This window comes from Athene noctua, chromosome 7 (genome assembly GCF_965140245.1).
Source record: "Athene noctua chromosome 7, bAthNoc1.hap1.1, whole genome shotgun sequence".
NCBI lineage: Eukaryota > Metazoa > Chordata > Aves > Strigiformes > Strigidae > Athene > Athene noctua.
This window is the reverse complement of record NC_134043.1, coordinates 24,481,140-24,507,837: the sequence shown is the minus strand read 5'-3', so window position 1 is coordinate 24,507,837 and position 26,698 is coordinate 24,481,140. Positions and strand designations below refer to the sequence as shown.

The window sequence follows — 26,698 nt, the reverse complement described above, 5'->3', positions numbered from 1 at the left end:
TCTGTAAACACTTGAGTACTATCTCTGAAAGCAAAGTTACATGTTCTAGCTATTGTAATGAGCTGGAGAAAAGCATTAAGGGGATTAAAGGAGGGGTAAACAGTAAGATTAAAATTATGTGGCCTATTATCTTGTTTACATGAATTAACAAATCATGATGAAAGACTAAACCATAGTAGCAGCATTTCTCCAGAGGTTCACGCCCTATGTGAGTCAGAGCTAACATGCTTAAGAAAAGAGAAGGATGATGTGAAATATTCCCCCATAAACACATTCTTCCTTCTTTTTTTCTGGGTGGGATTATTAGAAGTACTTTTCATCCACAGGTTTTAATTACTTTAAAGTCAGTGAAATTTTTACCCACACAAAATTGTGGAAATTGAGATGCCAAGAAATTAAGCAATTGATCCTCAGCCATGTAGCCTGTCATCTGAGAGCTCATCTCCACAAATATCCCAACCTGTGGGCCTCCTCATTGTGTAGTGATGCTCTGAATAGGGCTATTTCCTGCATTTGCAATTGTGGAAATGCTTTCATTTTACTTTTAGCATCTCAGTGTTGTCACAGCAGAAATATTGACATTTAAAAAAAATGGGGAAGGAGAGGGAGGCTGAAAAAATAATTACTGCCTGTTGGAAAAATTAGCAGCTAATGATCCTGCCACTGCATTTCTGAACCTACAGGAAAGTAATCAGAAATTAAATCTCTTTCCCCACCAGGCTTTATTTAAATAAGTAGATATGTTGCAACATCATCAATAGTGAAAGAGGTTTATGCGTTCCCAGAAATGATCACCAGAGACACCTCCAAGAGGAAGAACTTTATTTCCCCTCCCTTTCCCCTCCCTTTCCCCTCCCTTTCCCCTCCCTTTCCCCTCCCTTTCCCCTCCCTTTCCCCTCCCTTTCCCTTTCCCTTTCCCTTTCCCTTTCCCTTTCCCTTTCCCTTTCCCTTTCCCTTTCCCTTTCCCTTTCCCTTTCCCTTTCCCTTTCCCGTTCCCTTTCCCGTTCCCTTTCCCGTTCCCTTTCCCTTTCCCTTTCCCTTTCCCTTTCCCCCCCCACCTTGCCTTGCCTTTGCCCTCCTTTCCTCTTGGTTTGCTTATGGAGATTTGGAGGGGAAGGATAAGAGAGCACAGGTATGAAGAAATGGGAAGCAGCTACAAAGATGCTAACAAAGGCAACATGATGTTCTCAGAGGTCACATCCATACTCAGTTTCAAATTCTCCATAGCAAGTGTCTCTGCTTTCCAGTCCAAAGCAGACTAAAGGAAAGTGATGGCTTAATAAAACACAGTGGCTGTGTTCATTGCACCACCTCTTCCATGGTGCAATAGTGGTGGTGATGGTAGCTGTGTTGATCCAGCCTGAACAAGGACTTGTGTGTTTTGAAAACTTGTCCATTCTTTCCCAGCTAAAAGTGTTGCTCTAGTGAAAGAGATAACTTTGCAGGATCAGTCTCACTTCTCTGCCTAATGTGGGGGATTTCTTTTTCCAACAGAACCCAAAGGACCTGGTGGAGGTGGCAGTGGCGGCTTTGGAGGAGGTGGTGGTGGCAGCAGCGGGGGTTTTGGTGGTGGCGGCGGCGGCGGCAGCAGCTTTGGTGGTGGTGGACCACCTGGCCTTGGAGGCCTTTTTCAAGCAGGAATGCCAAAGCTCAGATCTGCTGCGAGTCGAGATGCCGGTAAGAAAGCCCTTGCAGTTCCAGTGTGAAAAAGTAAATGACATTGCTTAAAACTGTCATAGCACTGCAATCAGTTACCTGCTGGGACTGAAAAAGTCTTCAAATGCCTTGGGCTCTTAGGAAATGTAATTTTCAGCTTGAATCTTATTCTATTCTATTCCCTTTGTGAGGGAGAAGTGAGACTCCTATTTCCACCCATCCTCCTAGTTACTGATGAAAAGTGATGATCTCAGCAATGTTGAATTGCTACCTGCAAAGTACCGTCAGGCAGACTAGGTCTTGCCTTAGCTGTGGGTGTGGAGGACCAGAGGGGAGCATAAGAGGATTCCAACTTAATTCTCCCTTGTGCACCAGGAAAAAGGATGTACTTTCCAAATGGAAAGTACATCTGCGTCAGCTCCACAACAGCATGCTTTACCACTTAGGGAGCGCATGAGGCATCCCAGCTGGCTGGTATTCACACTGCAGTTGAACAGTGCATGCCCCAGACCAGCCTCCTTCTGGCTGGCAAAACAGCTGCCCAAAGCCTCGTGCCCCTTGAAACGAAAATCTGGGGCCAGTGAGTTCTGTAAGGTTAAGAGCATAGGATTTCACACTTGATGGAGGAGGACCGGGCAACGGGGGCTGCAGGGTGTTATGAACCTTACATATTTTATAGACTAACATCATTTTTCAGCATATGTGTACAGCACAGTCTCTTGGAGCAGCTATTTTCTATTGTGTCACAGACTATTCTGGGAACTTGCATTAATACAAAAGTTCCTGGCATCCCAGAACAGTACTTCTTCAATGGCAAGGCTGGCTGCCTTCTTCCTGACGTGCACCAGTACATCCTTAGATTAAGAGTTACAAGCAAGGGCCAAAAAGAGCCTGTTGCAGGACTGTTGCTGTTAAATACCCTTTAAAAGCTAAGATTTCGTTGCTTTCACGTTGATGGTATGAAATACTTGTTGACCGTTTCTTCCCTCCCCGTGTTACTGCTTGTTGAGACACGGCTGCATCAGTTGTTTTACCTTGTGGCCACTTTGGTCTCTCTCGCAAGTCGCCCCTCCTGAGCGTTATCAGGATGTCACCCGCTGCTCCGGCGCGGTGTCCCGGTGCTCTCAGCTCACGGTTCCAGGGGGCTGAGCCCCGAAGGCCTGCGTGCCCCCGCCGGGGCCGAGCCCCTCGGTGTTTGCACGGCCTTGGGACGCCGCAGGCCGTGAGGGAGCTGCGGGGCGAGGTCCCGGTCCCATGGTCGCTGACCCCCGCTCCTGTGTCCGCAGATGCCGGGGGAGGCCGCCCGCCCGCCCTGCCGCCCGGAGGCCGCTCCGCAGCCGCCAAGCCCTTCTCTCCGCCGAGCGGCCCGCCGCGCTTCCCGGGGCCGCCCTTGGGGCCGCGAACCTCCGCTCCCGAGCCGCTGAGGAGCCGCATGCCGCCGCCGAGGCCCGACGTCGGCTCCAAGCCCGAGGCCGTGCCGCCGCCGGTGCCCAGCACCCCCCGGCCCGTCGCCTCCGCCCTGCACAACAGGGCTTCGCCGCCGGTGCCGGGCGTGAGCCGGCAGCCCAGCCTGGGGCCCTCGCCCCCGCCGTTCCCGGGCAGCCGGAGCGCGGGGTCGGCCGGGCCCCTCCGGCAGCCCGGCCCCAGCGCGGCGACCCCCTTCTCCGGCCGCCCGCCACTGCCGCCCGCCCCGGGCCGGCCGGCGGAGGACAAGCCGCCGCCGCCGCCGCCGCCGCCCCCCGCCGGGCACAGGCCGCCCGCCGCCCGGGAAGCGGCTCTGCCCCCGCCGCCGCCGCAGAACAGCAAGCCTCCCGTCCCCTCCGCCCCCCGGCCCGCCCTCGGCGCCCCGGCGCCCCCGCCGCCCCCCAGCAGGCCGGGACCGCCGCCCGTCCCGCCCGTCCCCGGCGGCAGCGACGAGATGCCGCGGCTGCCCCAGAGGAACATCTCGCTGGGGCCCTCCTCGGCGCCCGGCGGCGGCGGGGGGGGCCGCGCCGGACCCCTGCCCCCCCCGCCCAGCGAGAGGCCCCCGCCGCCCGTCAGAGACCCCCCGAGCCGGTCAGGTAAGGAGCCGCTGGAGGGGGACCGGGGGCCCTGAGCTCGGCGGGGATGAAGTGGGCATTCTTTATGGGCAGGGCCGATTTTCGGCGGCGCCCCGCGGAGCGTAACCCGGCATCGCCAGCGGCCCCGTCCCGACGCGGCCCCGCAGGACCGACACCGGGTGCCTGGGGCGGGCCGGGCCGGCGCTGGCTCGCGCGGGGTGCCGCGGGGCGCGAGGGGCGTCGCGGTGGCGGCGGGCGGGTCCCTGCGCGGCGCCGCCCCGCGCCCGCGGGCAGACCCCGGCAGCCTCCCCTACGAGCCCGTCAGGAAGCGGGGTGCGGCCGGGGCCCCCCCGGGCGAGCCGTGACGCGCAGGGGCTGCTCTGTCGGGCGGCGGCGTTTGCCTTCCCGAGTCAACCCGCGGGAGGTCATGGCGGCGCTCTGTCGGGGGAGGTTTGCAGAACCCGACCTCCCGCGTGCGGAGGGACGCGAACGCTTGCCGCCAAATACAAATTATTTTAATAAAAGACGTAGCCAATAGTTGTTAAATATAATGGCAGTTGTTACAGCGTGACTAACTGTTGTTACCTACCATATGGAGATTTCAAATGAGACTAAAAATAGAGTTGTCTCCTTTGAGTTATTTCATAATATACTCTGTCCTCTGTGACAACTACTGTTTATAACTTTCAAGAATTGCACATCGTAGCTCAGCTCTCAATACCTGCTGCTTCTCCCTTTGGAGATGGGAGAATTTCAGCACAAACAGCCAGGCCCTGTGACATGGGGAAAGGAGAAACGCTGTACAGAAGGCAACACTGGGAAGCCCCATAGAGTTGCCTTTCATTTCATCCTTTGGAATAAAAACCTGGAATCATCTCAAACCCACCCAGTCCAGGACAACAGAGCCGAATGTCATGGGCGCTCCCACAGGCGACAGCTGTCTGTGTTGCTTTCCAGCTCCTTGAACCAGCTTGGAGCTCCTGTAGCAGCGCACCTGCAGCAGCCGTGCAGCTACAGAAAATACTGGCCCCGAAACAGTTCTTTGTGGAGCCAGTTGCCAACCCAAAGGATGACACAATGCCAGAGCAGCCTGCAGTAAATAAAATAGAAATTTTGTCACGTTTGGCTGGAAGCATGGATCAAAGTTGCAGAGAGCATCTGCAATTATGCAGATGCTTCCAAGGGGTTCTTCTGTGACAGCCTTTGCTTCCACCAGTGCTTTCCTGGCTGGCTCTTTTCTGAGGCCGATGGTTTTAGCAAATCTGCACTACCCTCCTGCATGCTTAATAAATAGAAGAAAATTATAGCAATAAATTATAAATACTCCTACTCTGCAGCACTTCAGTATAGATAACGGGGTTTAGGTAGGTTTAGAGAGAGAGCAAGCAAACTATTCTGAAAGTTGCTAAATGCTTCTCATTCTTAGAAACCATTCCCTGAAGGCAAACTTTAGTAATTTGTAAAAAAAGAAGGGAAAAAGGGGGGGAGGGATAAAAAACCCCCACAAAATACAGCATGTTTCTTGAAGCATGTTTCAATGCTTACTGCTGCTCTATTCTTCAAAATGCACATCTGTAGCTAGATTTCATCATGGCAAGGAAACATTTCATAAAAATGAATATAGTTGCCCAACTGTGCCAAACAGAGGTAGCGAGACCTTTGAACACACATAGGGTGTTCTCCACACCCTCTGCTTCATCTCCTTCTGTCCTAACCATGGGTACCTCTCTCTCTGTCAGCAGCACCTTTCTTGCCTTTATTTACCACCTCCTCCAGGAAAAGTGCCCTTCCCCTGCCCTCAGGACAACCCTGATCCTGTGTTACATGGGCCGTGCCTTTATATTTGACCTGTTGTGTCACCACACCAGTTACTCAAGTGCACAGACACTGGGAATGCCAGTCTGCGTGTGAGGTCTGTTGCCAGCTTAGCAGGAGGTGGAAATGCTCCAGCTCCCCCAAAGCCTGGCATGCAGCACATACGTTTATAAATGAGCAAGCTGATGCTGTGCTACTTAATGCTGCCACTCCCAGGCTGAATTCCCCCGTGTGCCACCACAGACCCTGGCTGTGACACCCAGAGGGGACCACCCCTATGGACAGAGCCTCACAGTTCTTCTGCTACAGGTCCTCTTGCCTTACAATGGTACATGGAAAGGAAGTGGGCTGTGGTACCTCCACAGTACCCCAAATTCCAGCTGTAACTTCTGCTCGTTGTGGCTGATGTAATCTAGAGTGGTTTAAAAGTGGGTTGAAGGAACAGCACCTCCACAAGGGCTTCTGTAGCTGAGGGAAATGGGAATATGGGCACTGAGGTATATTCTTAGATATACCCTGCTCCCCTGATCTCTTCCAATCAGCACCAACTCCCTAGAGAGCCCCAGAGAGCAGGGAAGGGGGTGCTGAGGGCAATTCCCCCTCGGGGCCGAGGGTCCCAAGCCAGCCCACCCTCTCCAGTTTGTTAGTGGGAGGCTGTGGGATGCAGGCAGCAGCTTACCACCAGCAGAATAACTCCTGGTGCAAATGGCGTTTTGTGCTTGCCTCTTGTCTTGCTCCAGGCCCCCTCCCACCACCTCCTCCCATAAGCAGGAATGGAAGCACTTCGAGGGCTTTGCCCGCTACTCCCCAGCTGCCCTCCCGGGCAGGGCTGGACAGCCAGAGAGGTGGACCGCGACCGCCACTTCCCCCCGACCGCCCGGGCTCGGCAGCGCCGCCACCACCGCCACCACCTTCATCAGCTGTGAGAAACGGCTTCCAGGACGCAGGTGATGGTAAGCCATCCTCCCAGCTGTTTGCCTTTGATAGACATTGGAGCAGCTTTTGGCCTTAACGCATCGAAAAAGGTCTGGGATGGAGGCTTTGTTTTCAGCAGAGCCCTTTGATTTCTGACCGACAGAGCTTTCGTTTGGGTCTCAGTTGACCCCGCTGAGTAAGAATGGAGTAAATATGCCATACACAGAGCAGAACGGTAAAGTCATCAATACTGTCTCCAAAGTAACCATTTGAAAAATAGACTAAAAAAAATAAACTTATTCGTCATTTTTTTGCTTTGTTACAATGCAGAAATAAGTCCTAAGGGGATTGTTCTGACTCTCATAAGATTTCAAACTGTAGCTACACTAAGACTCATTGGAAGTCAGAATGATGACTCAAAAGCTGAAAGATGAAAAACAGATGAGGGAAGAGACTGTCAGAATGCTGCTGAAAATGCCAAGTATCTCTCTTTTTGCTAATGTTTATTGAAAAGGTGAGGTCCAAGATGGCTGTGTGTTAAAGATTCATTGTGCTTTTCTACTTAATTGTTTTCTATTTGCAAAGGACAGATAAATCTTTCAGCTAATTATAGGAGACCAAAATTAGTATTTCTGACATTTGTAAGGTTAGAAAAAGTAAGCAGAAAATAAAACTGTAACTTAGGCTTTTGAAGCATCTTCACACATCAGATAAGGTAGGTGGGTCACAGACACATTTTTTCCTACACAAGTCATTTGCAGGGTTCAGCTGCAGCTCCTTTACACACTGGTTTCTAATTGCAACCATTGCAAGTAAACACAGAAAAACTGGACCTCAGCAAATAACCACATGTACAACTGCTGTTCAAAACTTACTCGGCTGTTCATTACATTATGCAATAAAATATAACAATATTGCAAGAAAGTTATGGTTGCAAAGTCGTGAAGCAACCAAGTGAAGAAATGACAAAGTTTGATAGCCCACACTTTCTTCCTTGGGCCTCCAAATTTTAGTGCGGAACAGAACTCTGTAAACATTTCCTATTATTTCAGTGAAGAAACTGATCAGCTTGCTTTATTGTTTAGAATCCTGTAGACCCTGTAAGTACATCAATAGGGCCCCTGTAGTCTCAAGAGATAGAGTTTCAACTGATGCATTTTTCCATTTTTGATGCTAGTTATGTACGGGTTTCTTTGTCATCATGAATTTTATCACAATTGCCCCAAATTTTCTTTCTCCTGTATAAAAAGAAAGTAAAAACACAGCTTATAGGTCAGTGTGCTTTTAATGATGCTTTTGAACTCTCTGTATCTATGAAGTATGACTATCAAAAAATTCTATATCCAGGAACAAATTGCTGTTCTGAAGTAGGAGATGCTGTGTATTTCCGGTACTGTGTATATATGTATGTGTGTGTGTGTGTGTGTGTGTGTGTTAAAAAATACGAATCTATTATACATGGAAGGGAACATAGCACTTATTTCAGTGGAACTATGGCCATTTTCCTGGTCTGTGATTTTGTGTTAAATTGGCTAAGTGATGAGTTAAAGTTAATAAGATTTTTCATTCTCAAACGAACCTAAAGCATCTTCTTTGATTTCCCAATAGGATGCTGGTTCAATAGGCAGCTATGTAAGCATTTTGCAATATAAAACATTTATTAAACATGCTGTTAATGTCAGTTTACTTTCCTGAAGCTGTGTCACAAAGCTAACGAGTGAATTGCATGGGATTTTTTTCAGATGAATGGGAAAGCCGATTTTCTTTTCATCCTATATCTGATTTGCCACCTCCAGAGCCATATGTACCCGTGAACAGAAGTTATCCCAGTAAACTAGCAAGAAATGAAAGTAGAGGTAAGTTTGTTCCTCCTCTGCTGTTGGAATTTCAGCATGTCATCCTAAAAACAATGTGGATGGAGAGGAGAATGAATGCTGAGGTTTCAAAACTTCTCAGACTAACATCCTGGTCACCCTTCCCCACCACACAGAAAAAGCTAAATACAGGTTCGCAGACACAAGTCCTCTTACACTTGTATTTGAGGGGGGAATTATTTGCTTTTTAAGTTGGCACATGTATGGTAAGAGACCACCTCTGCCATTATAGTCAGCCCTTCTTCTACAGGCAGCCAGAACCACAAAATCTCCTAGGACTTCCTTCTCATTTCCCACCTAATTTCATGCACAACTCATTTATTCTTGTGCCGACATAATTTTTGAGCTTAGTTATCCTCCCTCCTTGGTGTATTAAACCCCTAATATTTTTTAAGACAATAGTCATATCCTCCTCTCAGCTTTTGAGAGGAGAGCTGGGCTGATTAAATCCAGATGTACTAAACTCTTGTTTCTGAGCTATGTTCTCTGATCATCAGGGTTGCTTCTGTATATATTTCAGTTTGATTTTGTCTTTTCCAATCAGTGTTACATCCTGTTCCAGTTCAGGTCTCAACAGCAGCATAAATGTTTCCTATCTTCGTTAGTGGTATTTTGCCTGATACACCCAAGGATCAATTTACTTCTTTCACAACCAGTGACATCGGAGGCTCACAGTTATCCTGTAATCATCTGTACCTTCAGATGTTTGTCCCTCCCTCCTGTTTCCAAATGCTGAGGTTTTGGTTTGGAGCAGAAATTCCTGTTAGTTTCTAATCCTTCACTTTGCCCTGTTAGCTTTCATCCCATTCATATTACTCCACAAAGAAAGGCAAAGTAATATATGCAATTTTTATGTTTCCTTCCATGAGTTTGCAATGAAAATTTTCATATAGGGAAAAACATGAAGAGCTTTGAAATGTGACTGTATTTAGAGCTTGCCACTTTCATTGAAATTTGCATGTGTTGCAAGTTGCACTGAGGAGGTATGTGTTTGCATAAAATAGTAAGGCTAACAAGAGCTGTCAATCCATTTTGAGAAGGGAACAAAGGACTAAAATACATATGCTTTCCAGACATTTGGGGATAGCATTAGTTAAAAACTTTCTTTTGTTCTGTCTGAAGTTCTGATGTTTAATAAACTAACTAGAAACTCTACAAAGCTTTTTCAGTAAAACAGCTAGGCAAGAAAATGAGTAGGTCTTCACTAGTTACTGAATTAATGGCTTGGATGTAAACTCCCACTTTAAAAGAAACCAGGAGTAACACAAAAAACTTACTTTCTCTTTTAGGTGGCTCTGGCCGAAAAGAAAGAGGTGCACCCCCCCTTCCACCTATACCAAGGTGAAATGGGTTCTGGCCCATCTTTGGGCGATGTGTTTTCAGATTTCCTTCAAGTCACCTCTCCTGTCCACATCAATGGAAAGTTGTCTGGTTTGCTTTATTTCCACTTTTGGCTTGTCAGCTGGAACAAACTTCAGTCTCTATTACAGAAGTAATAGATGCAGCTTATGAACTATAGTTGCTCAAAGCTATCAATTTTATTTGCTTATACTGCAGGCTGTCACGAAAGGCATTTTGTGGACCATACACAGCGTACGTGCATCATGCTTACCGTGTCCAGCCCTGTCCCCTTGAGAGCTTCATGGGAGGTCTGGCTTTGAATTTAATGAGAGCTGGAACAAAGCTGTGTCATTCACAAAGCTGTTTCATTCACTTTGGGTACAGTGGCCGTATTATTTGAATGATAAAGTACAACCTATTTTCTGTTTAAAAAACAGTTGCTGGGGAAAAACGTTTAGCCAAGAGTCCCCTGGATCTTCTTTGCATGTCTAACTTGGCCCCTCTGCTTCTGCAAGCCATAGACCTACTATATGGTGACCAAGAGTTCATCCAAAACCTTTTCACTTCAGCTTAGCCAAGCAAATCTTATTTTAAAGAATAGATGGCACATCCTTCCCTGAGGATGGAGTGTGTCTCGCCTTGTTTTTATCTGTGGAGAATCTTCCAAAGAAAAGCACAAGTGAAGAATTCAGCAGCATAAATTTGTTTTTTTAATCCCTCTTTCCTGATTTTTTAATAGCTATGCTTTTAGTTACCTAATTCTTTCCTATTCTGATGTGGACCAGCCCACAGTCACCCGTGTCCTGGATTACTGTAATGCCCTCTACCTGAGACTGCATGCAAAGAGCCCTCAGAAAGTAGTCTTGGTGCAAATGCAGCAATTAATGTAGTTGCAGGCTCCTGTAAAGCATTGCTAACATCAGTGCTCCACAGACTGCTTTCCAGTTGTTTCTTTGGTACAATTAAATGATGGGGTTTGACTTAGAAAACTTCCTGGGGCTTAGATTACAAGTTTTAGAGAGATTGTATTTGACTTGTGTTACAGTAGAGCAGCTGAGGTCAAAAATATGTGTTAAGTGAAAGCCCTTTGATGTAGTGAAGGAGGTCTGGAGTTTGTGTGTTCAAGTGGGAGCATCAGCTCCAAAATTTGCTGTCTGCACTGGTTCAAGAGAAATGGGAAGATTTGGCCTTCTGAGTTTACCATGAAGTCTGTCCTTTCACACTTTGCTGAAAGAAGTCTCCGCAGAGAGCCGCAAGGCTTACATTAATGGAAGAGAAAGTATTCTAACATTGTGACAATTGGTTAATATGTTTAATGGCTCTTGAATTTTGTATATGAGAAAAGAGCTCATTGTATGAGTGCATTTTACAAATGGATTTAAATGCATAGAATGCCTTTGGAAATTAGAGGAAGATTATAATTCTGGATTTGAAATATTGCTGAATTATAGCTCTGTTAATTGGACTTTTGAAGGTTAGCTCTGAAAAATTCCTCCTCTGTCTCTGTTTCTTCAGCATACTTATTGGGATCCCTACCAAGCCTTTATCAGAAAGCCATGCTCCGCAGGGCATTGCTCAAATAAAGAAGGAAAAAAGGAAAAGCTAGTTATGTAGATTAAGAAAATGTTTCTCTAACATGGGAGACATGATCTTTAGTATGCTCTGTGGCTGGAATGAGGTCAGTCCTTGAAAATCTAGGGAATTTAGCTGAAGAGAGTCTGGACCCCACTGAAGTGTTTGTACGTAGGGCTTTCTGCTCTGTCAGTGGGCTTGGAGGGGAGATCCCCTTTCTGTCTGGCAGCCTGGACAGTCACAGTGAAGGGGATGAGACAGTTGGATTTGGCCAGATCAAATTTAATTTGGCCTTTTCAGTGTTTGTTTACAAAATCTTGTTAGCTGTGATAGCATTTGATTATGTACCTGTTTTTTACATTTTTATATCTAATGACCTATTTTAAGTTACTATTTATGGTCTTGAACTTGCAATTAAATGCGCAGGCGCAGGGATGTATCTACATCTAATTGCAGGATCGTGGCTGTAAGAGTTTCTTAAACAGATACTAGTGGGACCTCCATGTGACAGGTGCACCTTGGGATCAAGCTTAGCGCAATACTGAATTTGTATATGTATTTTAAGGATATCACTTAAAGTGCCTGTCTCTTTGGGATATTATTATGTGAATAGGAGTCCAAATAAGATTTTTAGGATAATAACTTAAAGGATAAATTATTGTATTCATGTTTTTAAACTGAAGTACTTATAACTTTTTAAAGAACAACATTTTGAATTTAAGAATACAATATTTTCAGTACCTTGACCTGCCAAATCCTTTTAATATCCAAATAGCTATGCAGCCAAAAAAACCCCTCCAGAAACTATACCTTTTTTTGTAACTTACCCGCTTCCAGCATGACTGTTTTACATTGAGTAAGTGAAATGAAAATGCTGCACATTGTTCTGTCAATTCTCTGCATCATTCAAAATATCCTGTATTTGATCTTTTGAGCAAGGTTTTCTGACCAGAAATTCTGGACCACTACTAGACCTGGCAAACCTGCTTCAGTCTCACTTTAAAACATGCAGTGTAAAAGGTCCTCAGTCAACAGCCAAGAAACCTGAGCTGCTTGGGTTTTAGCACTTCTTTGTACTATAGAAACCCCTTCAGAATGGATGTTTGGCATATATGTAAACCAGCTTAACAATGCAGAAAGAGGTATTTTTTTCACCTAACGACAACTTTAATATTTATATCCTTTGCTATAAAAGTCCCTAGATGTATTCCAGAACAATGCAGCATTTTATCATTCAATATATTTCTTCATATTATCAGTAGCTATTTACAATATGATCAGTATTAAAGTATTTATTTCACTATGAAGTGTTAAAAAAGAATACAAACCAGATTGAATCAGTGGTGCCTTATGACTTCTTGAGTCAACTTTTCTGTGTCTCACTAGAAAAATTAAATTAGGCATGTCTCTTCAAAGTCCTGATGTAAATAGTGCTGACAGTAGCATTGTACAGTGTTTGAGCCAAGTCCTGCCGTTGTAATGTGCTCGGTCTGCTAACTTCAGATTGAGCTCAGTGTATGGAGGGACTACTGGATCAGTCTTTAAGTGAGGTGTAAGCAGGCACTGGTTAGCCTTACCATCAATTGCTCTGGAAATTTAATCCTTTCCCAAAACCAGTGTCTCACGCTTCTGTCCGTACAGCTCAGCTGACTTCAGTGTGGTTGCATAGGTTATTAGAAGACTAAATTTGATTCACTGCTTGCATATAAAATTTACTGGGTTTGTTTCAATGGCATTGTATTATAAATCTTCGCACTTCAAACGATCTTTTTATGTCATCACTAAGAATTGCATTGTGTGACAACGGCCGTGGATGTTCATTTTTGTTTAATTCAAGTCAGTAAATAAAATGGGAATAACGTTTGTACCATGTGACAATAATGTCTGCTCGATATTTTTGGAAGAAAAGCACGTTATGTCTGTTATGACTTTCTACAGCAGCCGTTGGGAGAAGAGGTCACAGTAATTAGTGTTCAGAGTTGTTAAAGGAAATTCAGCTTGTGATTCAGGAAGCATGTATTTCTGTAAATGAACTACTTAAATAAGGTTGCCAAGTTCTTGTTTTCCCAACACTAAAAGAATCATAAGAATAATTTTTTTCTTCTGCAAGACTGAACTATTAAAGGAGTTCCTTAAATTGTCATTTAAAAAAATGGACAGTAGTTTCTCCTTGCAGCAACAGCTGTTTACATGTCACTTGTAGAAGTAGGTCTCTGTTGGAGCAGAGGATGAGGGAACTAAATGGCTGTCATGCTTCACATATATTCTAACACAACAATTTTTTGTGCAGAGTATGGAAATAGAAAGGGTACTTTTTGCCTTTGAAGCAAAGAACGGGGTTGAATGATCAAACTGGGATTCTTTCAAGCAGAATGTCAAATGTCAAGAGACCTAGAGAGGGCCCCTCATCCACAGGACACTGGAAAGGAGAAGACTCCTCAAGGAATTAAAAAACAATTGGCTGAATGTTACTATCAATACTAGAGTACAAATTAAGATCTAAAATGTACATGTATGTAATACCACATCGCAACAGTGTGAACACCGTTGTCTCACAGTCAGGTGCAAACAACCTGTTATGGCGGTACATTGACTCTGTGTAACGTATCTTGTATGAACTTTTATCTTTTGAATGGTATTCACAAAAAAATAAGGAGAATCTCTTAGCTGAGATATCCAGTAACACATTAAGTGTAGCTAGTTCATGGAATGGTTCTTCATGTGCTTTGGGAGAAAACAGGGAGTTTGTGGCATGTAAGGTGGAAGTGTGTGGACCATTCAGTTAAAATGTAAACCTGGAGCACTGGCAAGAAGGGGAGTGTTGGAGTTACTCAGCAGAAGCAAGGCACATGTGTATGTTCTCAGTGAGTGAGTATGCAGCAGGTGGGTAGGCAGACTCAAAGAAAAAAATGGAAACTGCATGTCATAAAAAAGGGAGTAGCCCTTCAGTATGTTGCCATTTTGAAATACAGTTTGTGATAAATGTTCTTTAGTGTAAACTAATGCATGCTAAGGAAGACCTCTAAATTTGGACTTCCAAAGCCACACAAGACTATGAAAGAGAGAGAAACATAACTTAAAACATAGGCTGAGCAGAAAATAACATTTTTTATCAGATGCTTAAAGTTTGAGCTTTTTATAAAATATTAATCTAGGTCTGTGAATATTTTTTAGCTTAACATTTATTTTGTATGTGATTTTGTTCTCCTTATTTTTTCTGTCCTATACCAAATAAATTTTACTTTTATTTAACTGGTGGTGCAGATTGTTACATTGAGAACAACCATGGTTGCTTCCTTGACAGAAACACAGGTCAGCTTTAGCAGGAGCGTAGCAGTGAGCCTGGTGAGAGCTGGGGTGAGTTGTTCTCCTCCCCTCCTGCCTGCCATTGCACAACAGCACGGCAGTAATGCTCAGACGACTTTGGGCCTCCATGCAGGGAAGATTAGGCGCCTGCAGATAAGGAAAAATAATAAGTTTAGGATAAAGAAGGATTGAAAATCTGTGGTCAGTGACACTGTACTTGAAGATGGCTGTTGTGTGAGCTGTGGCGCTTGTGAGCATTGGCTCTTGGCACAGCAAGGTAAGCACTTGCCATGGAGAAATGACATGGAAAATCAATAGTTAAGCACAGATTTTTGTTTCTCTTTTTTGCACTCACTAGGCAGAAGGCTGCCAGAGAATATCAAACAAATGAAACCCTCCTGACTTTGGAGCCCTGTTCTCAATCTTGGATGTTAACCTTTTCAGATAATTTGGACCAGGTTCATCACTTTGATGAAAGTCCAAAGGAGGCTCAAATTCAGGCTTCACTTCCAGCTTTTCAGAAATTAGAAAGTCACTTAAAAGGCTGAGCTAAAAATCTCTATGCTGTAACTCAGCAGGTTTAGTCTCACACAGATGGTGGATCCTTCGACATCTATGGAGACTGCTTGTTGATAACTTTTGTTTTACAGTCTGACTGGGACAAAGACCTCAACTTTCTTAAAAGTCCACCAACACTCATGGCTCAGATGTAGCCTAGAAGCCCACCAGTCCCGGCGCCTGGGCTATATAAATAGAAGAGCCATGACGGAGGGCAGAGGCTGGGAGTTTGTGAGCTGTAAAGGAGCTCTCAGCAGGCTGAGAGACCTTTGTTTGCAGATCTTGATGACAGTAGCCTTGAACGAGAACTCAGAGGTATGAATCTAATGATCAGCTAGTAGGACTGTCTATCTCGTGTTTTACCAAAGGAAGCATGGGTCTTTCTGGTTTTCAAGAAATTAAATTGACTTCGGGGAGAAGGAACTGGGCTGACCACAACATAGTCCTTCCTCCATTTAACTCAAAAAACGCTGTTGCTTTAAAAGAAACCCACAGACTACACTGTAAAACAGTTCTGACTGCTCCCTGCAGTTGCAGGAAGGCTCACGTGTTGCACGTAGCACACACAAAAATATCCAACTCCTTTGATCATGGTTCAACAATTTCCAATGACCTTCCGGCCTTGTATGCACAGGCTGCTCCCTTCTGCCCTCTCACCTAGTCTGACTCCATTTAGCATTGAAAATAGTAAATAGGTCCTAGCCAATTATCAATTTGGGGCATAAATATTGGCCCATACATCTCTGTATAACAATTAATGTATTATTTAGGTTAACTAATGTAAAAGATCAAAAGCCTTCAGGATTTGTTTTTCTCTGGCTAACAGCAAGCATAATGAGCAATTCTTAACAGCTGTTTATGCTTTTTTATGGTTCTCTGAGAATTACCCAAATATGTAATATGACGTAAGCTTGATTCCAGGTTTCATTTTCTGTTACACTCTCAGAGATCCCATACTTTTTATTTTATACAAAATGAAACTGTGTGGTTTACACTTTTAAAAGAACTCATCCTTTTCACTTGTTGAATAGGAGTCTCTGCAGTCCTTAAAAGTTCATACTTAGTCTTCCAAGCTGTGAGGGTCCAGTGTATACAGTGGCACGTCAACTTAAAAATCAAATTTTTTTTTTTTCATAAGCAAAATGTTTCTCCCCATACATATTAACTTCTATCTATAAACAGAGCTGTGCCTGGGGTCCACTCCCCCTTTCAATTATATCACAATAAACATTTGGCAAAGCAAATGAGAGCCTCAAAAACCTTTTCTGAACCCTGCTCTTGTTATGTTCTGTACCCTGGTTGTTCTGCCTTTGGGGTATCTGTGCTGTTTGGTCTACATGTTTTAAGTATATTTTACACAAATACAGACTGCTAATGAAAAAATTTGGTGAAGCATAAAAGTAAACAGGATGGCACTTTGTCTCCACACTGTAGATATTGCAGCAGCACAGGGAATAAAAAGCAATATGAATAATCTCCGTTTCTAATGTGAGCTAGTAAAAGCCTCTGAACACATGGATTACATCCACTGACTAATGTACAGGTTTTATAAAGACACTGAGCAGAACGTTTCACATTGTAGGATGATGTATGTGACTTCATCAATAATAACTTGCCTTTTTGTAACTCCTGAAAGCATTCCTCTAAGAATTAACTAATGCTGCCATACGTCTTGGAAGATGCTCATCTGATGACTCCCTCCCATTGCCTTTCTTGTACTTAGGAAATTTCCCAGTACAAGCTTCATTAGTCCAGTCATTTGCATCCTAGCAGTGTAAGCACACTCTTCTTATATAGCGGACCTATGGTAAGCAGCCCTGCTATCACTTCCCAAAATAAGGTAAAACTGCTTGTCTATTTTGCAGCTCCCAAAAGCTATAAGGTGGCAGCTTAAGGGAAAAGACAATGTCTCAGTTATGTAAAACTTTCAGTTTCAGTGGTCAAAACTCTTTGGGAAAGCCTGCATAAGGGATTCCTTCTGTAGTGGATTTTTCAGTTGTGAAATTAAAATAAAAATAGCTACTGGTTTATTCTGTTCTATCATAGGTAATGGAAACAAATGGACACAGGTATTTGTATGTTACAATTCAGATACCCAAGGATCTTTGCTTCAACAGAATTAGGACACAATCGTTTGAAACAGCTACAAGCCTGCACACTTTTGTTATTTCCTGCATTGGCAATCAGGATCTTAACCTTTATCTAAAAATTTCAACAGCAGTCCAGGTACAGAAATAATCCTGAGGAAAGGATGACTGACACAAAAATACTTTGATTAAAACACAGAGAATAAATTGGTTGGCTGCTGCTAACACTACCTGTGTCCAACATCAGCCTGTCTACTAAACAAAAACATCAGATAATCACTACTTCAATCTTAAAACATGTATTTATGGTTTAAGATACAGCCTCTGCAGAAGATATATTTAAAATATAAAATAGTAATCTATCATGAGTACTGTCCATATGATATTGTCAAACTACCTACACCACCACAATAGGGCACTTTTTCATAATTTTTCCTCTGGTTTTACCATTCTTTTTTTTCTTCTTCAATTAAAAAATTTATTTCTTCGATAATGCTAGGGTTTCGACTACATAAATACCATTGTTATTTTGAATATGAAATGGTTCTTTTTATTTAATTTTTTGCTACAATACAGCAGAAATCTCTGCCTAAGCACCTGTAAGGTAAAAGCAAGCAGAGGGACTGGGGATGGAGGGGCTGTTGGTTGGTGTTTATCCTTCCTCTCACCAAAACAGGACCCACTGATCCTTCCCTGCAGCTGGGAGAGGGTTTTATCGCTGTGCAACTCCCTTTCCAAAACCATTCCCTTCCCAAAGATGACTGCTTGGGTTACCTTTTACATTTACCTGTGTGCAAAATTGTTCAAGCTTGCCCAAACATTGTACACAATAAGGCGCATAATCAATTCCCTTCTGAAAACGTTTGTGTTCACGCAAAGATGGGTATTTAGGCAGTTCTTCATCTCACATGCTACCCAACTTGAAGTAAGCATTCATGGGTAAAGGGCTGTGAAAATGAGTCTCTCCTGTCCTTCTCCATTCTAGCAGAAATGTTGGTGCCTTCAGTTACTGGTGTGCCCTCATGGGCCCTGTCGAGCAGCAGAGCCCATGCGGCGGAAGGCTGAGCACTCCCAAGCTGTGAGAGCAAAGGGTGCCTGAAGCACTCAGAGTGCTTGTGAGGAAAGCAAGGTAAAAGCTATGGGTGAAAGTCTAGGCTTAAAACCCAGCCTCTGTCATAGGTATGTTGATACTAGAAATAGCATACCTCATAAATATTGTCCATTGTGCTGTTTGTCATAGACTGCAGAGCCCCTTAGTACTTTCTGTGCTGCCTGAACACGAGCCCTTGCTGCAGACTGCTGAAACCCTTCTGTTGAGGTTCTTTTTTCTCCCTATTTAAAATAGAAACTTTCACTTCTGCTATTTGGCCAGTCACTTGGGTTACTTACGAAACTCTGGGACCTTTGTTTGAAAACATACAGATATCTTATTTGTTTCCTCTAAACATACAGTCCATTCTCCTCAGCTGTGCCTGCAGAATTGCTATGCCTTCATCCAAACGCCTATCAGCTGTGGGGCTGGTGTGTTTGCTCCAGATTATTGCTGATTTAAAACCAAAAATCCTGCTGTGTGCTTTAAGAGAATCCACTACGTACACTCTATGCCAGCACCTCCGTTCCTCCCTCTCATATACATACTGCTGGCTCCTGTAGCAGGGGGGGGAAATAGTAAATCCATTTTTTAGCTGCAAACATTTCTAATATAAATCCAAGTATAAGTACGTATCATAAAACGAGACACTTCGTGTGTTTGTGTTTGCTTTTAACTAAGCAGGTGGGAATAGGTACGACGCACCTCCAGCCTAGGCATTTCCCTTTGTGTTGAAAATACTCCACCTCTGATGCAAGAGAAGCTTTGTGTCCCCTAAATTATCTAGACTTTGCATTGTAAGCGATCAGAGGCTCGCTACATTATGGAAGAGCATATTAGACAGTCAATTAACAGCAAGAACATCCCCTGCAATCATCACCAGGGAATTTTCTTTTAAACGTTTGTCTCTGGAGCTCGCTTCTTTTATTATTTTTTTCAACTAGATTTTATTCCCCCCTCCCATTTTCATACAGGAAATTGTTTATTTTTATGAAAGGCTCTCCTTTCCGCAGCGGGTGACAATGAAGAGCCCAAATGGCGCAGCTGGCCCAGCCCCGCTGAGCCCGGGGGCCGGGAGGGCCCCTCTGCGCCCGGGGCCGCGGCTCGCCGGCGGCGGGGGGGGCGGGCCTGGCGGCGCTCACCCAGCGGCCGCAGCTCCCGCCAGCAGCACCTCTGCTCCCGCCGCCCGGGGCCTGCAACCCGCGGCCCCGCGGCAGCCGCTCTGCCGGCGCGGCCGGTCCCCGGCGGGGCGGTAGGTGGCGCGCGCGGGCGCGGCCCGGCCGGCAGGCGCCCCCGGTGCGGGGGGCGGGCGGGAGCCGTGGGCCGGGCCGCGCCGGCAGCGGCGGCGGCGGGGCTTTGTCAGCGAGCACGGGCAGGGTGCGGTTGGCCGCGTCGGGAAGGCCGCACGCTGTGCCGCTGCTGGACCGCCGCCTCCTCCGTGCGGTTACACAACTCTGAGGCGAGTAAAATTCCAGTAGTAGCATCAAAATGAGGCAACAGAATAACACATCTGACTCCACTCTGTTTCAGTTCAGCTGAAAGTGGCGTGCTCTTAGGCCTAAACAAAGTCTTCAACAAATAAAGTTTAGCTACAGGTGGAGAAGGCAAGAATTAATTTTTTTTAAACTAAAAATATCAAATGGAAGTAACAGACAGTGGTAAGAAAGCCACTCTGACAAAATCACAATCTTAATCCCAATATTTATGCAAATATTTAACAGAAGAAGAAAGAAATTCCCTTGTGTTGTGAGTCAACAAAATACAAACCACCATCAGTCTGGCAATCCATATGAGATGAAAATATTGGCCATGAATTTAAATGAAGTGCCAGCTGCTGAACATAATCAGGAAAAGGTATGAGGAAGAAACAATGTCAGGGAAGAATTTGTAGATTACAGAGGGAGAAGTATGAAAAAAGTATAGGTACAGTAGCTTTATGCAGAAGAATTCAGGAAGAAGAGGGTGTACTAATACGCTCCTGTGACAAAGTAACAGAAAGGATTGAATGCTATAGCAGTGATGAAATGAAGAGGAAATAAATGAACAAAATCTACTGGATTTCTGCCAAAGGACACAATACACTGAAATCAATACATTTGTTGGATAACTAAACTGTGTTTGTCTAAGTAATAAATAGTGGCTTGAAAAATGGTGGGATATGATGTGATCAAAAATGGAAATTTAGTAAGTGGAGGGAGTTTACAGAGATTTGGGTCATACTCTTAAAATATTTCCAAACCTTTTCATTTGTGATGCCAAAATTGGTTTTGTGGTTTATTTGTTGTTTCGGGGCATTTGTTGATTTGTTTGCTTGGGTTTCTTTACTAATCAGTTGCTTGCTGAATAAGCAACAGGTAAGGCAGATCACAGATCAGAAACAGCTGATTTAATCAGTGCAGCTTGCTTTAACATAGTCTTCCTGAGCAAAGCACTTATTTACTAACTTGTGTACAATATTGATAACTTTTTTTTTGTTTTGGAGGAATCAGGCTGAATTTGAGTAGTCTTACAGTGACTGAACAGCAAGAGTACTGGGAACATGTAAGTAACAAGCTACCTATGTCAAAATGAATGGGTTTCCTTAGGTCAAGAAAGAGCCGTAATTCTTATGCCCTGTTCTTAAGAATTTCACCACATACTGTTAGTCATGTGGGTATGTGGAAATATAAAAAAATATTTTATGTCTCTACATACAGTAGATAGTTCTAACCATAACGTGAGGCAAATGGACAAGACTTGATAATCACCTTCCAGACAAAGCATTCGAAACTGCTCCGTTAAAATAGTAATTTCTCTGCATTACTTTTGCATACTTTTGTTTTTCCCCAGTCAAGCTGGTTAACTTATTAACTCATCTTTGAGTATTAGGATTTGACTAATTTAACTTCTTGCTGAGCCAAGCAACACGTTGATACCCTAGCACCAATGATGGAATTTATACATTCAGGAGGTCTCTGCAACATCATTTTGTCTCCCCTAAAAGCAATTTCAGAAAAAAATCTCATTGTTCTGAAATCATGTGGGGCTCTTCTGAACTTTACCAAATTCAGTACATTCTAATTTGAACCTTTTTTCTTTATTTTTTGCTTTAGAGAGGTGAATTTCACCATGCATGATGTTTACTGAACTTGCTTCCAAGAGCAGTCCATTTCAACAGACTTGAACATACATAATCATTGCTGAAGTTTTAGTTTGACTTTCTGCAAACTGACTGTATTGGCTTCATGTGTTTTCTTTTGGCAGATACAATATTTTGAGGACTATAGTTGCTCCTACAGCTCTGTGAGATACCAGTAACACATGCCCTTGTCTCAGCCACAGAACAAAGTGGGAGTACAGTAAACGTCGTCTTTGCAAAACCAGCTTGAATGTACACATTGTCTTACAAAAGATAATATACCAAAATGCAAAAATGCCAATTAAGTTCTCATAACCAACATAGATAATGACAGGCGCTACTTTGAAATTGTAGATGAGCAGATAAATAGCTTTCTTGAGAAGAAAGATGTTTTACCAAAGTGTTCCAAGGTAATTTAATGTAAACATCCAGTGCATCCCTCATCATTTCTGCATTAACAAGCTTCAAGCTTATGGGTAATAGCATCTAGCTAGGTGTTCTCCTGACCTCTGGGTTAGATTGCCCTCAGGGACACAGATGCAGGATTTTTCATGGTGTTTAAGCCTTAAAAGTTTGCAAAATTCTTTCATGGGATTGTTAAGTGCTTTCCTTTTGACACCCCCCTCCAGAGAAGAAATCCAGGAGGCTATTGCCTGTCTACAGATTAATTTTCCTCGGGTTTCCTTTGTTGCTTAACTGCCTCATCAAGCATAGGTATATTGTAAGCTATAGTTTATTTTCCATGTGAGTCAGTGTAAGTGATCAGACACATCTAGATACAGATACGCATTTCATGTTCTTCCTGAACATCCTACACACAACTGCAAGAGGACATTAGAAACCAACAAATTTTCTGAATCCTGAACTACATTTTTAGATAACCAAAGTTAGACATGCATTTTCAGGTGGAGTCAGCAAAGAAAATTTAACAGAGGTTGAGCACTGGTCCCTGCCTTATGCACTATATCATCCATTTACATGTTAAGCAATGAGCAGTATGAGAAGAGTACTTCTTCCAGTAGGCATAACTCCAACTTCCATATAAATTTTGGCTTGTTGTCAATAACCAAGAAGCATTGAGTAAGTACTTTTCCAGTAATTGAATATAAGGGGATTACCTAAGAAGTACTAGTCTCTCCACCCATTGTTGTAATTACTGTGTTAGTAAGATACTTAGAGTTTTCCATGCTGTTGAAAACTAGGTGCACAGCTGACTGGAAATCACACTGAGATTATACCCGTAGATTTTCAGACAGATTTCATCCTGAAGCATCTGCCAACATTCTTGCTCACCCTCTGTATTCTTACTTCTGTCTGTTCTTGAAGAAGTCACTTTTTTGTAATATTCTATTGGGAGGTTATTTAGAGAGATGTTGATGCTACATTTTCAATCGATAGTGATGCTTTGAAGCTCACCTAGCACTTCCTGTTGTAAGGCCGTGTTGTCTTTCAGTTACCACCATACCCTAATAATTTGGCTACAACTTCCATTCTAGCTCTCTGACTCTTTCAGGGGGGGGAAGATACTTTTAGTATTTCCAGAAAAAAAAATGGAGAAATGTACTTGCTTACAGTAAATTCTTCAGGGCTTTTCTTCAGAATACTCCAGCATTCTAGGCTTTGCAACAAGCACTTGTAGTTTACCAGTAAAGTAGCCTTCACATCAAGTACAAAGATATGTTTGTGATCCCCTGAAAATCTGTCCTATTTGGCACAGTTGTATGTCTTTGAAAAATGTGTTTGCATGTGGTTACTGCTAGATCTTAAAAGCTAAATTATCTGAAGCCTGTTCTTATTGAGAGAGTTAAGCCTCTTGCAGCTCCTGTGTGGGGCCAGCCTGTGTATGTGTAATTGTGGTAGGTAAATGAGTATGATGAAAGGCACAGGTCAGCAGGGCGACTCCTGTAATGGTTGCTCCAGCTGCTTTTCACTGGTTGAGCTGTTGCCCAGATTAAAAAGCAGGAACTGTCCCTCCTATACACTTGGTTGACTACTTTGGTGGCACATAAATGGATAGAAACATCTGATTTGAGTGAAAACAGAACGAAAATCAAGGGGCAAAGCAGTTCATGATTATGTAATGGATGATATGGGAATGCTCAAGAAGCTCAAATTAAGATTTTGGGGACAACTTTCAGTTTTGTGTTTATTTAGTAGCTATTGGAAAGCTTGGCTTTGCAACACCAGTAATGGTGTGTTTTCTGTGATCTACAGTTAAGCTGCTGAAGTTGAATTGACAGGGGTGGAGGATAGCTGTGATCAAGAGCTGATGGACTGTATAAATCTGTCATCTCAGTAGTCTGTAGAGAAAAAAACTTGCCTCTCCTGTACATTAGTTATGCTATTATAGCTCTGGTCATTGCTAGTCCAAATGGGTTTTTTTATTAATGAAGAGAGGCTTTTTGATATTTCTATGGGTTTGGTGAAAGTCCGTGAGAACTGGTATCCATGACCGTCACCCTTAGTTTACAAAGATCTTAAAAGGAAAAGGAAAGTAAACTGTTATAAACCCAGGGTGCTGGAACACAAAGAGGCTCCACCCAAAACAAAGGTACATTCAAGGCCAGAGAAGAACATGTGGCTCAAAAGAAAAATTCTACAGAGCTTTGATTAAGTATTGGGAGAGAAAGGATGAGCTGTCAAACACTAAGAAGATACTGTCCTTTGCTGTTCTGGGAAGCAGGACTTTGTAGAGTCTTTGGGAATATGCAGGAGTATCCTGTGTATTCAGTACTGCATTAGAAAGAATTATTGACTCCAACATTAAGTCGTTATTATTGCTAATTATCCAGGTCAAGAGATTCTAACAGTGTTCCTTACAGTTCTCAGCCAAGTGGAGAACTGGTCCTGTAATCCAGTTTTAGTTACTTGTGGTGCTGTTCTGGTGGTACAGGCTGGTTAATAAAGATTTCATGTTTTCTAATAGGGTATGGGGTCAAAGTGCTAGTGCTCTTCTCTGTTTATCCCAGAAACAGCTGTATGTCAACAACAGATAGTTGCTAGGCTGCTTATAATATGTGAATATTAAAATCTTCAAGAGGAAACATGCTACCTTAAATTCTAATAATATAGTGTATATAATTTTCCCTTATGTTTTCCTTAGACAGCAGCTATAATTCATACAACTTTCTTGAAATAATTCATCAAGCTATATTTTTTTAAAATCTATTTTTAATCTCATCATGTGCCTTTGGTACTACAATTTCATACTTTTGAGTATTTCCATTCCTTGGTGTTCCTGAAAAGAGAAAACAAGACTTCGGTCAAGCACACTTTCTAGGAATGTGTACATGCTACAGATGAGATGGAAAATATAGCCCTCTTTCCTGTAACTGCTCATCCCTGGGAAAATCATGCTGTTGGTCGGTGGATATGAATAGCAATCAATGAGCAGCCTATCCAGTAAATATTCGTGCTCTTGTAAAATAATGCACTGAAGTATGATCATATTTTAAATAATTTATTAAATGTTGAATCACTAGTGATCTTTTTAAGAGGAAGAGATAAGTTCAAGAGAAGGGAAGGCATAAATTCTTACCAAGATTTCTTAGTAGTCTGGTATGCCTTCCTTGCTACTTACCCAGAGCATGTCCTTCTAAGGCATGTCATTTCCTTAGGGAAGAGTGCCAGGGACAAAGCCAAAAAATCTGAAAGATCCAATTATACTCTATTTCCAAAAACTAATCCAAATCAGTTTCAAAGTGGTTTTTGTCAGGTGCCAAACAGAGAAATTTTCACATGGAATAAATTAACCAGAGTCTACTTTTTTTAGTGTTTACATCAAAAAAAGTCTCACCCTAACTTTACGGCAGGCAAGTGTCACCCAACAGGCTGTACCACCATTCAGCAATAAACGTGCATTTGCTGGTACAGCTTTGGTATGACCCCTCACTGATCTTTCAATTGGACTGTGTCGGTCCAACGTAGAGACAGGATGTGGACAGGAATGAGAGGCAGAGAGGAGGCAGGCACTTGCTTCTGCATCAGCATTGCTGCTAAATGTCAGTTGGGGTCTGTATTAAGTATATACTTTTTTAATGCAGCAACACAAAAATTAACTCATTATGCATCAGTACTTTCAAATTAAAATGAAAGCAGACATACAATATCAACAATATAGTAAAGTTTTCAACGCTCATTTTTATCCCCACAAGTTTCTATCAGTCTGCATGCTTTATGGGATTTTCTTTACCCTTTACTGGCCTTGCATGTAATTCCCTTAAGTGATATTTATGTTGTTACTACTGATACTGCTCTTCTTAATCTATAGTATCTCATTTGTTTATGGTGAAGTTTCTGTAAGTATTTTGACAGTACACCTTATAAACTGAACCAACTATGGCTGAATTTATTAGACCATATCTAAGGCAATGCTCTGTAAATTGGCAATCTCATACATCTTTTTCGGTTGAGATAGTTCTCACTTCCCCTCTGTTTTGGTCTTCTCTGAATATTACATTAAAGGGGAAAAGGAACAGTTCTTTTCTGGCTTGAAGTTCCCAGTTTGGAGGGGTAAACTACGAAGCCTGCAGACTCTGGATGGCATCACGTCCGCCAGGAAAGCTCACTTGCTCCAGTTAGGACACCTATTGCCCTGTGTCTGCAACACTTAATAAAATAAGCTGGTTTGGGTCAAATGAACTATGGAAGAAAGTATACAATAGAATGTCATGCTTTCTCTCTTTGCAGCAGCAGTATCTGGCTTAATTCCTAGAAAATGGGCAGCTCAAACTACCGTCTCCTCAACTGCACTGAAAACAGGAAGCCATGTGAAAGCTGGATCCTCATTTTCAGCTAGAAAATCTTCGACTATCACCAGCTTTTAGTTTTTACTGGGGAAATAATTGTCTGTCCAGCCTTGGGGAACCGATGTCATGTGGAAAACATGGCATTTTGTTTCAGGTTTTCTTTCTAAGCACTCTAACTGCTAAAAAAGTTGACAGGAGTATAGAAAGTTCAGGGATCAGGGCTGCCCTCCCACCGGGCAGGAAGGCTGGAAGCCAGCCCCGCTATCGGCCCACAGCGAGCTGAGGGCGGCAGCCCTGGCTCGGGCAGATAAATGTCGCTGACCCGCGCACTGGCCTCTGCTGAAGTCGGGGGTGTGTTTTGCCCCACACGTGCGAGTGGCGGCTCTGCCCGCAGCCCCGCGGAAAGACAGCGTCTCGCCGCCAGACCGGTGCCTGGGCCCGGCTGAGGGCAGGCGGCGGCAGGGAGCTCGGTCTGCCCCGGGGAGAAGCTGGAGGCGCAGGAGTTTGTTCCGCTCCCGCCAGGGAAGGCGGCTCCCGGCAGCGGGTGAAGCCCTCGGGATAAAGTACGCGGCGGGGGCA

General features: G+C 43.6%; 2 protein-coding genes across 3 annotated transcripts in view; both read left to right on the top strand.

Moving 5' to 3' along the window:
- WIPF1 (WAS/WASL interacting protein family member 1) overlaps nucleotides 1-13,077 on the top strand; it is a 39,196-nt gene extending 26,119 nt beyond the window's left edge. The window contains exons 3-7 of one of the 2 annotated variants that reach the window (XM_074911470.1): nucleotides 1,495-1,677; nucleotides 2,943-3,716; nucleotides 6,251-6,463; nucleotides 8,168-8,281; nucleotides 9,589-13,077. In XM_074911470.1, the coding sequence (XP_074767571.1) occupies nucleotides 1,495-1,677; nucleotides 2,943-3,716; nucleotides 6,251-6,463; nucleotides 8,168-8,281; nucleotides 9,589-9,644 (1,340 nt within the window). In that variant the 3' untranslated portion in view covers nucleotides 9,645-13,077. Of the gene's footprint in view, nucleotides 1-1,494; nucleotides 1,678-2,942; nucleotides 3,907-6,250; nucleotides 6,464-8,167; nucleotides 8,282-9,588 lie in introns of those variants that run through there. The other variant, XM_074911471.1, reaches the window with a different exon arrangement.
- The window catches only part of GPR155 (G protein-coupled receptor 155), a 49,210-nt gene continuing 30,774 nt past the window's right edge, over nucleotides 8,263-26,698 (top strand). The window contains exon 1 of the mRNA XM_074911466.1: nucleotides 8,263-8,281. The gene's annotated coding sequence lies outside the window, so the exon portion shown is untranslated. The remainder of the gene's footprint in view (nucleotides 8,282-26,698) is intronic.